The sequence below is a fragment of the Lepidochelys kempii genome, chromosome 6 (assembly GCF_965140285.1).
Source record: "Lepidochelys kempii isolate rLepKem1 chromosome 6, rLepKem1.hap1, whole genome shotgun sequence".
Lineage (NCBI taxonomy): Eukaryota > Metazoa > Chordata > Testudines > Cheloniidae > Lepidochelys > Lepidochelys kempii.
Window position 1 is genome coordinate 12702301 of NC_136385.1, and position 10590 is coordinate 12712890.

General features: G+C 64.9%; 1 protein-coding gene across 2 annotated transcripts; it reads right to left on the reverse strand.

Annotated features, from left to right (window-relative positions):
* Nucleotides 1-1005: 1005 nt before the first annotated feature.
* UNC93B1 (unc-93B1 regulator of TLR signaling) lies at nt 1006-10339 on the reverse strand. Of its 2 annotated transcripts, XM_073346714.2 has the most exons (12): nt 10252-10339; nt 8463-8584; nt 7984-8125; nt 6909-7062; nt 6433-6594; nt 6142-6271; nt 5093-5186; nt 4692-4816; nt 3725-3907; nt 3166-3439; nt 2773-2891; nt 1006-2346 (listed from the first exon to the last, which is right to left on the reverse strand). In XM_073346714.2, exons 1-12 carry the CDS (start codon nt 10259-10261, stop codon nt 2044-2046), a joined length of 1818 nt encoding a protein of 605 aa, XP_073202815.2. In that variant the 5' UTR covers nt 10262-10339; the 3' UTR covers nt 1006-2043. The 2 variants fall into 2 exon arrangements, with proteins under 2 accessions (XP_073202815.2, XP_073202816.2); XM_073346715.2 differs by lacking the exons at nt 8463-8584; nt 10252-10339 and having other exon boundaries at nt 7947-8097.
* Between the last annotated feature and the right edge of the window lie 251 nt (nt 10340-10590).

Here is a 10590-nt window from a genome sequence, read left to right on the forward strand (position 1 = left end):
CATGCCTAGGTTATCCTTGACCTCCACTCCATCCTGTGTTTAGCGGTCCCACTTCTTCTTTCTTTGTTTTCTTCTTATTTATATGGTTATAGAACCTTTTACTATTGGTTTTAATTCCCTTTGCAAGGTCCAACTCTACTTCACTTTCAGCCTGTCTCACTTTATCCCTCCCTGTTCTGACCTCAATAAGGTAGCTTTCCTTGCTGATCCCTCTCATCTTCCACTCCCTGTATGCTTTCTGCTTTTTCTTAATCACCTCTCTGAGATGCTTGCTCATCCAGCTTGGTCTACAACTCCTGCCTATGAATTTTTTCCCCTTTCTTGGGATGCAGGCTTCTGATAGCTTCTGCAGATTTGATTTAAAATAATCCCAATGACATTAGGGGGTGGCTGGGTCTGGAAAACCACCTAAAGCGTATTCTGTAATTGATGGGCAGCCCCATGGCTGGGGGAGGGCGCTCTGTTCCTGGCCTGCTGTTTTGGGCGCCTGTCTGGATGGCTGGAGCAGGGGCAGTTCCAGGTTGGCAAGAGGGATTGAAAATAGCTTATAGGGGCCAGTGACACCTAGCTCCTCCACGGTAGGTGCTGAACAGCTGCTCTGGGGAGCGCATGCTGTAGGAGCCACTCCCACAGCCCCGTGAGCACATGGCCCACCCACTCCATGCCAAGCCAGGTCCGTGGGCAGCGGCTGTCCCCCGAAGGCCCGGCCCTGCCACAGCACCTCCCCCCGCCATCATGATGCGTTTCACCCTCCTCTTGAGGAAGATCAGAGTTGAGCGCCCCCTTCTGCTGCCTCCTTCCCTTCACAGAGTGCCCCACTCCTCTCTGGGTTCCTCACTGAGATGCCAGGGAGCCAGCCTGGCAAGGCAAGTATGAGCCCCAGGTGGCAATAGCTGGTCTGGGCCAGGGTGCCAGAGTGCATGGGCATCTGGCCCGTGAATGACCTCCCCACCCAGAACACAACCCAGCAGCCCCCTCAGCCCAGATACACACAGTCCCGGCAGCTCAGAGAGAGGATCTTTATTGGGAAAGGGCCTTTACAAAGCACAGTAGGACACGGGAGGTGTGGGGGGCAGTGTCCAGTATCCAGAACTCAGCCTGCAGACATGGTATGCTCTGCTTCTTGCGGGGGCTGGTGGGGCAGGGACAGGGAAAAGCAGCTCGAGCAGCAGGAATCACAGCTCCTCTACTGCAGGACAGGGCTTTACAGCACCAGTGCCCAGGCTGGCCTGGCCTCATGGGCTTCCCCGCTCACACAGGTGCCAGGCCTCAGTAGGCTGCTGAGTATGGGGCTGGGCCCTCCCCTCCTGGAAGGGGGCGCTGGCAGAAAGCTCTCCATGCCCCTCCCTTGCTTTGCCAGGAAAAGGCAGCTGTGGGGGCTGGCATCGTCCCCTTATGTGGGCACCATGTGTGCTGGGAAAAACAACTGCTGCCCTTTTCAGATGGGAACAGCAGTGGTGCCCATGCACAAAGGGCAACGATCAGTGCCAGCCACTCCACGTTTGGAAGAGGGCAGATCCCAAGCCCGAGTATCAGGCATGGTAACACAGTACTACTCCACAATGCACCAGCCTCTCTACGCACTACCCAGGGCTGGGCTGGGCCCGGCCCATTACAGACAGCACCATGCACAGTCCAGAGCTGACACGAGCCGGTGCCTGCCCTGGGAGACCGGGCCTGATTCCCGACCAGCTCCAACAGCACCAAGGCCCCTGGAGACCCCAACCAGTGCAGGGGGCGCTCTGGGGGCAGCCCGGAGGGACGGATGCTAAACAGCCCCATAGCAAACCTGCTTTGTGAAGTGGACTGGGAGTCCCAGCGGAACAGGGCTCCAATGCCCTCTGGAATAGTCACCGGGTCACCTTGATGTGCGGGGTCCTCTCTCTGCCTCCAGGCCCCTCCCACCAGGCCTGGAAGAGGGTGGGAGATGCTGCCAGGCCCGGCTGGCACAGTTCGGTGGGGACAATCCAGCACCACAGCCAATGGGCAAGATGGGGGGAAAGCTGCAGTGAGTTGGTGATGGTGGCGGGCATGGGGGGCTCCCTAGCCCACGTTCTCCCCATCCTCCTCCCCCAGTGCTTGCTCGTAAGCACACTTCTGCTGGTGCCGCTGCCCACCGGGCCCTGCCTGCTCTTGCTGGGAGCTGTCACTGTCCTGCTCAGACTCCCCCTCCGAGCCCGTCTCGTCTGAGTTCTCGGCCTCCAGGTAGCGGTAGCCCCGCACCTTGTGCCGCGGCTTGGGGATCTTGGGCACGCGGTAGAGCACGTGCCGCCCCAGCTTGTGCTCCATCCACAGGTAGGAGAGCACCGAGGCCACCAGGGTCAGCAGCATGATGGACAGCTTGGCCTGGGGGAAGGGAGAGCGCAGGCTGAGCAGGGGTAGGGCTGGACTCTCCCCCACCCCTGCCCCCCACCAGCTGGGCCCAGGAGAGGGGACAGGCTAGGGTCACCCCTCCCGCCCAACCATCTGGGCCAGGCTGCCTACCTCACCCAGAGGGGGAAATGATGGGAGAGGCAGTTCCAGGAAGGGGCTTGTCCTGACTGAGGCCAGGGCCAGGCCCATGACTAAACAGTTTGATCTAGAACCAAAGGAAAGTCTCTCACGGCCCCGCTGGGGAGCAGGGCAATTGCCCCTACGGCTGGTGAAAATGGCTCCTGTCCCACATCAGTCCTGCGCCCTTTGGGGATCGTGGCCTTAGGCCTGCACCTCCCATGACCCAGCCCCCTGTGCCCTGCCCCACTGGAGAGCAGGCTGGGAGCAGCTCCCGCTTACCTTCATGGGCAGCCCCGACCATAGGTACACCACAAAGATGGCCAGCGCCTGCCACCAGTGGTAGATGGTGAAGACGAAGTCCTGGCGCTCCTTGTCTTGGTACAGCATCCCCAGGAGCGCTGCGGGGGGACGGACAGACAGACAGACAGACAGACATACAGACAGCAGCTCCTCCCCCACACTGGACAAGGTCACAGCTCCCGGGTCCACTGGGGCCAGGGGAGGGGTGGGGGGACCTTCCAACTGCACAGACAGGCCCAAAGCCCCATTCCAGAGCCACTGGGCTGCCTCCCCCATGGGGGTGGAGGTATCACTGGGAGCGACGGGCAGGGTCCGGCTGATATTGGGCCCGGGGCTACACTCCACCCCACCACCCCTGACCCCACTACTCACTGCTGAGGCTGGTCTTGTTCAGGGCGCTACCCAGCCCCCAAAGCGCTGCCACCAGGTAGAGCAGGGGGGCCTGGTCCAGGACACGCGGGTGGGGTGCCCAGCAGAACAGGCCGATGAGCAAGATGGCATGGGCGGCAGCTCCAGCCAGCAGTGGGGCCTGGCGGGGCAGGCGCAGCATGGACAGCGCCAGGCTGGAGCAAGCTGCAGCCGAGAAGCCATAGGCCATGATGATGTAGGCCAGCTTCTCCAGGCCAATGGCGCAGACGCCGTAATTCTGGGGGGGGGCAGATGCTGGTTAGCATGGCATGGCTGGCCCCCAACCAGAGTGCAGCCCCCCTTCCCACTCCTGCTCCCCCAGCAGAGGGCAGTCCCCCTGCTCCCCCAGCCCCTGGCAGAGGGCACCCCCATCCAAATCCCCACCCCTTCTGCTACACGCAGCCCCACCCCCATAGTGCAGACCCCCACCCCTTTGCCTGTGCCCAGCCCCCCACCAGAGCACTGTACTCCACTCCTTCTGCTGTGGCCTCCCCCACCCCCACGGAAATGGGCGCAGCTGTACCAGGGAGAAGCCGGTGCAGACGAAGAGCACCTCGAAGCCGCTGTAGATGAAGAAGGGGAAGAGGTGGCGCAGGCGATAGTCCCGCATGTGCTTGAAGGGCAGCTGGAAGATGTTGCCCCAGCCGATGCTGCGCAGGTCAATTTCCTCCGTGGGGCGATAAGCCGAGCCGCACAGGATCAGCACCTGGGGGCGGGGGGTGAGTATGGGAGACCCTGAAACCCAGAGGGGTAGGGACCCCACTCCAAGGGGGGGCACTGCCACCGCTTGCATAGGGTGAGCTAGGGAGTGATGGGAAGAGCTGGCCAAGGCTGTGGGTCAGGTTGGGTGTGGAAGCTGTAGACCCCTCTCCAGCAACTGCCCCATTCCACAGCTCCCACCATGGGCTCCTTGACCCCATCACACCCACCTTGGGGAGCTCTGCGTGATGAGCATGGAGGGGGGTGGCACTGATGGAGAGGAAAACCCTGCCCCCATTCCCGCCCACCAGTCCATACCATGAGCATGGAGAGAAAGGCCCCCCACTGCCCTACTGAGCAGGAGTTGGACTAGATGACCTCCTGAGGTCCCTTCCAACCCTGATATTCTATGATTCTATGCCCCACCCCACCAGTCCCTACCATGAGCATGGAGAGGAAGGTCCCCTACACACTCCCCTGCTGGCCCATGCCATGAGCATGGAGAGGAAGGCCCCCTACACACTCCCCTGCTGGCCCATGCCATGAGCATGGAGAGGAAGGCCCCCTACACACTCCCCTGCTGGTCCATGCCATGAGCATGGAGAGGAAGGCCCCCTACACACTCCCCTGCTGGTCCATGCCATGAGCATGGAGAGGAAGGCCCCCTACACACTCCCCTGCTGGTCCATGCCATGAGCATGGAGAGGAAGGCCCCCTACACACTCCCCTGCTGGTCCATGCCATGAGCATGGAGAGGAAGGCCCCCTACACACTCCCCTGCTGGTCCATACCATGAGCATGGAGAGGAAGGCTACGCCCATGAGCACACTCTCGACGATGATGAGGTTAATGCTGCGTGGCAGGCTCTGCAGCACGGTGGCGTTGAAGCCGGGGAGCATGCCTTTGCTCAGTGTGCCTGAGGAGCAAACATGGTGTCACAGCCCAACCGGCCTGCAGGGGGCGCCCAGAGCCCCACCTACAGGATGGCGTGGGACTCAGGGCAGGTGCTCCGGCAGCGAGGAGGGGGCAGGGGCAGCAGGCAGGGGACGGGGCAGGGAGCAACAGGTGGGAGCACTGGGGTGAGGGGAGTGTAAGTGGCAAGGATAAGGATGGGGCAGGAGGAGCCAGTCTGCACTGGCTGGGTAACGCTGCCCCTCTGCCAGCAGGAAGTGCCCCCTCCGCAGATGCTCACCGCAGTTCTTCACATTGCAGAGCGTGTGGTTCAGGTCGTACAGGTACGAATTCAGGAAGAAAAGCATGGGCATCTGGGCGCAGACGAAGCTCAGCTGGAACCCAGGAATGGGGAGGAGGTGAGGCCGGGCCTGTCCCGTGCGTGTGTGGGGGGGGTCTCCTACCCCAGCCCGGCCACACTAGCACACTCCACTCCACCCGCAGCTCTGTCCTGGGACACGAGGCCCAGCACTGCCCAGGCCAGCCCCTGGGCCAGCACAGCCAGCTGCATTTCCTGGACTTGGCACATGAGAACCAAGCTGCAGCCAGAGTGCCCGCCGCGCCCAGCCCACCTCCCTGTTCCCCCCCCGCGTCTCCCGCCGCGCCCAGCCCACCTCCCTGTTCCCCCCCGCGTCTCCCGCCGCGCCCAGCCCACCTCCCTGTTCCCCCCCGCGTCTCCCGCCGCGCCCAGCCCACCTCCCTGTTCCCCCCAGTGTCCCCCGCCGCGCCCAGCCCACCTCCCTGTTCCCCCCCGCCCCTCCCCCTGCGCCCAGCCCACCTCCCTGTTCCCCCCAGTGTCTCCCGCCGCGCCCAGCCCACCTCCCTGTTCCCCCCAGTGTCCCCCGCCGCGCCCAGCCCACCTCCCTGTTCCCCCCCGCGTCTCCCGCCGCGCCCAGCCCACCTCCCTGTTCCCCCCCGCGTCTCCCGCCGCGCCCAGCCCACCTCCCTGTTCCCCCCCGCGTCTCCCGCCGCGCCCAGCCCACCTCCCTGTTCCCCCCCGCGTCTCCCGCCGCGCCCAGCCCACCTCCCTGTTCCCCCCCGCGTCTCCCGCCGCGCCCAGCCCACCTCCCTGTTCCCCCGCGTCCCCCCCACGCCCAGCCTCCCCCAGTTCTCCTCCCGCGTCCAGCCTAGCTCCATGCCCCCCCAATACAGCCCCAGTGCCTAGTCCACAATGGGCCACCTCCCTGCCTCCTCCCCCAGTACCCCCAGCCCCCAAGGCCCAGCCCTCCTCCCTGGCCAGCCAACACCTAGCCCCTGCCCCCTCCCCCGTACCCCCAGGCCCTGCCTCACGTGGAAGCAGCCGTAGAAGAGGCTCTGGAAGGCGATGATGTAGGCGTTGTAGGCACCACGTGGGGCACGCTGCTGCTCCTGCACATGCTCCTCCTTGTAGTTCATGTATTCGTAGTACTTCTGCGCCATCCTGCAGGGGGCAACTGTGAGCACGAAATGGGGGAGGGAGGGAGGGTGTGGAGCAGCAGCCCCATGAGCCACACAGTGCCCACCAGGGGTCACAACCCCTCCTTCGCCAACACCTGAGCGCCCCCCCCCCAGCAGGCAGGGCCTTGCTCCATGGCAGCTCACCGGGTGACGTAGTTGCCCATGGAGGCCCAGAGGGGCACAATGGCCACGCCGATGGCCACGGCCGAGGGCACCAGCGTGTAGTAGCGCTCCCAGTAGTTGGTGGAGACGAAGAGGGCGTAGATCCCCACGGCCAGAAACATGGTCCACTTGGTGCCGAAGAACCTGGGCAGTCACATGGGGAGCTGGGTCAGCAGTAGGACCTCCATGTCCCCGTCCCTCCCCTCCCCCCCATGAGGAGACATGGGGCTCTGCCTGCCTCGGGGATAGGACGTGGGTCTGTTCACCACAGGGGGCGCTAGCTCAGTGGGCAGGGGCACCAGCTCTGATCAGCCCCAGGGCAGGGACTGGCTCAAGGGGGCAGGGAATGGGACATGGAGCCTTTCCCCTCTAAGGGGCACCAGAGCGGGGGCTGGCTCGGGAGGGAGGGATCTCTCGGGTTCCGGAGGGTGTGGTGGGCTGGCGGGCAGGGCAGGTACCTGATGAGGATGGGCGTGTAGAGCAGAGCCACAATGGGGGTGACATTGATGCCCATCAGCATCTTGCTGTCGATGTCCTGCAGCCCCATGTTGCTGTATTTCACCTCCCGGTACGTCTCGTCATAGTGCAGGATCAGCTGCATCTGCAGCAGGCCTGGCGGGGCCGGATGCACCAGCGTGAATCCTGCCCTGCACCCCATGAGCCCAGCCCAGCACATGGGGGAACTGAACCCAGAGGGACAGGGCCTCTTCCCCAGCCCCTGCAGGATGGGGCAGCTGGGAAAGGATGGGGGAAGTTACCAGGGCCGAGGTGCTGCCATGCAAGGGCCCTGGATGCTTGGAATCAGGCTGAGATCTGACCCACCTCCATTCCTCCCCGCACTCTCCTGGGATTGGAGGGGCAGCGACACAGGACCCAGGGAGTGAGTTGAGAGGCAGGGAGGGACAGCTCAGTGGTTTGAGCATTGGCCTGCTAAACCCAGGGTTGTGAGCTCAATCCTTGAGGGGGGCCATTTGGGATCTGGGGCAAAAATTGGGGATTGGTCCTGCTTTGAGCAGGAGGTTGGACTAGATGACCTCCTGAGGTCCCCACAGCAGCTATCTGCAAGGGAAGGGGGACAGAGGAAAAGTTGTGGGGGCACCAGGAAAAACCCTGCACACAGTTAGCAGGAGGGGGCCCCCAGAACAGTGGTCTGTAACATAGATAGATGCCGTATTCCAACATCACACCCAGGTAGGGGGCAGTGGGTCGGCCATACTTAGGGAGACACCCAGGCTGAGGGTGGGGGCGGCCAGGAGGCAGGGACACTGGTGGAGCATACCCCGGTAGATCCTGTAAGTCAACACCCCATCCAGGCTGCGGGCCAATGGGTGGGGCCAGGAGACAGAGGTGAGGCAGTGGGCGGGCCATACCTAGCTAGATGCCTGGGGGGGCAGTGGGTGGGCCATACCCAGCTAGACGCCTGGGGGGGCAGTGGGCGGGCCATACCCAGCTAGACGCCTGGGGGGGCAGTGGGCGGGGCGGTGGGCGGGCCATACCCAGGTAGATGCCTGGGGGGCAGTGGGCGGGCCATACCCAGGTAGACGCCATAGGTCAGCATCCCGCCCAGGCTGGCTGCAAGCACATTTTTGACGATGGCGAGGCGCTTGCGGCGGAAGTACTTGCGCTCCTCCTCCTCCTCGTTATAGTCGGGGTTGGCGCCCACAAAGTCATCCAGCTGAGGAGAACCAGGGAGCCATGAGGGAGGCGGGGCCAGAATCGGAACCCTTTTTCCCAGGGGCCAGCCCCTCACTTTGCTACCCACACTGCTCCATGGAGGGGCCCTGCCGGGCACTTCTGGAACTGCCAGCATAGCGGCTGCCCTCCTTACCCACCAATCCCCATCCCCACTCCCACCAGACAGCGACACCCCTTGGGCTGGGAGCCATGTGACTGCTGGAAGCACTGAGGGGCCCGGCTGGCCCTCGCCCAGCCCAGCCCTGACCTTCCTCAGCCCACAGCCGCCAGGACACAGCGCACAGCCAGACAGGCTCAGCAGGGAATAGGGGGCTCACCCCCACATCCAGGCCAGGCACGTCACCAGCTCCCGCCACCAGTCTGTCAGCTGCCACCCCATTGCCCACGGCCTCCTGGTAGTGATTGGGGTCCTTCTCCATCGCTGGGTTCACAATGCCACCTGCAGGGACACAGACACAGGAAAGAGAGACAGGAATGGGGAAAAGTGCCACGACCTGGCCACAGCACCGCCAGCGCCCCTCACTCCCGACAGGCCCCTGCTATCCCAGCCCTGGGCTCCCCCTACAGCACTGCCAGCGCCCCTCGCTCCCGACAGCCCCCTAGTATCCCAGCCCTGGGCTCCCCCCACAGCACCGCAAACGCCCCTCACTCCCGACAGCCCCCTGCTATCCCAGCCCTGGATCCCCCACAGCACCGCCAGGGCCCCTCACTCCCAACAGCCCCCTGCTATCCCGCCCTGGGCTCCCCCTACAGCACCGCCAGGGCCCCTCACTCCCGACAGCCCCCTAGTATCCCAGCCCTGGGCTCCCCACACAGCACCGCCAGGGCCCCTCACTCCCGACAGCCCCCTGCTATCCCGCCCTGGGCTCCCCCCACAGCACCGCCAGGGCCCCTCACTCCCGACAGCCCCCTGCTATCCCGCCCTGGGCTCCCCCCACAGCACCGCCAGGGCCCCTCACTCCTGACAGCCCCCTGCTATCCCGCCCTGGGCTCCCCCCACAGCACCGCAAACGCCCCTCACTCCCGACAGCCCCCTGCTATCCCAGCCCTGGATCCCAACCACAGCACCGCCAGTGCCCCTCACTCCTGACAGCCCCCTGCTATCCCACCCTGGGCTCCCCCCACAGCACCGCCAGCGCCCCTCGCTCCCGACAGCCCCCTAGTATCCCAGCCCTGGGCTCCCCCCACAGCACCGCAAACGCCCCTCACTCCCGACAGCCCCCTGCTATCCCAGCCCTGGATCCCCCACAGCACCGCCAGGGCCCCTCACTCCCGACAGCCCCCTGCTATCCCGCCCTGGGCTCCCCACACAGCACCGCAAACGCCCCTCACTCCCGACAGCCCCCTGCTATCCCAGCCCTGGGCTCCCCACACAGCACCGCCAGGGCCCCTCACTCCCGACAGCCCCCTGCTATCCCGCCCTGGGCTCCCCCCACAGCACCGCCAGGGCCCCTCACTCCCGACAGCCCCCTAGTATCCCAGCCCTGGGCTCCCCACACAGCACCGCCAGGGCCCCTCACTCCCGACAGCCCCCTGCTATCCCGCCCTGGGCTCCCCCCACAGCACCGCCAGGGCCCCTCACTCCTGACAGCCCCCTGCTATCCCGCCCTGGGCTCCCCCCACAGCACCGCCAGGGCCCCTCACTCCCGACAGCCCCCTGCTATCCCGCCCTGGGCTCCCCCCACAGCACCGCCAGGGCCCCTCACTCCCGACAGCCCCCTGCTATCCCAGCCCTGGATCCCCCACAGCACCGCCAGGGCCCCTCCCTCCCGACAGCCCCCTGCTATCCCGCCCTGGGCTCCCCCCACAGCACCGCCAGGGCCCCTCACTCCCGACCCGCAGCCCCCTGGTTTGGGGACGGGGGACGGGGGGGGTTTCAGGAAGTTCCGTCTGACACAGAAAGACTCAAGAATGAGCAGATTCCTCCCCAACAAGAGGCACCGGGGCGGGGGAGGAGCACGCGGGGCAGGTGCAGGGGTTCTTGGGCTGGGAAGCGGGGAGGAGAATGGGGCGGGCAGGAGGGAGGGAAGGGGGGGCAGGAGGAAAGCAGGGCAGGGGTGCAGGCGGGACGGGGATCAAGCGCAGGAGCCGCCCCGGCCCCGGTACCTGACTCCATAGCGCTGGCGAATTCTGCAAGCTCCGGTCCGGGCTGGGCTGGGACCCGCGGCGGGGGAGGGAGCGGGCAGCACTTCCCCTTTCGGCCAGGGGGAAGGGTGGGGAGCATCTCTTAAAGTGGCAGGACCCGCCCGGCCAGCCTCGGCGCTCTTGCCTCCATCAAGGCTGTCCCTTGGGATGGAGATAGAGGGGTACGATCCCTTGCCCCTCCCACGTTCCCCTGTCCCCCAGGATCTGATTTTTGAGGGACGCCCAGTTACAGCCTCTACCCTGGAATATTGTGATGACACAAGGGCACTTGCTACTGTGCGGGGACTCAGCTCCAGCGCT

What these genes read in the sequence shown, in the direction of transcription:
- UNC93B1 (XM_073346714.2), bottom strand. An exon ending in TCTGCACCGGCTTCTCCCTG is followed by an intron (nt 3,440 to 3,724) that starts GTACAGCTGCGC and finishes GCCCCCCCCCAG; the next exon opens with AATTACGGCGTCTGCGCCAT. An exon ending in GGTCGGGGCTGCCCATGAAG is followed by an intron (nt 2,347 to 2,772) that starts GTAAGCGGGAGC and finishes CCCTTCCCCCAG; the next exon opens with GCCAAGCTGTCCATCATGCT.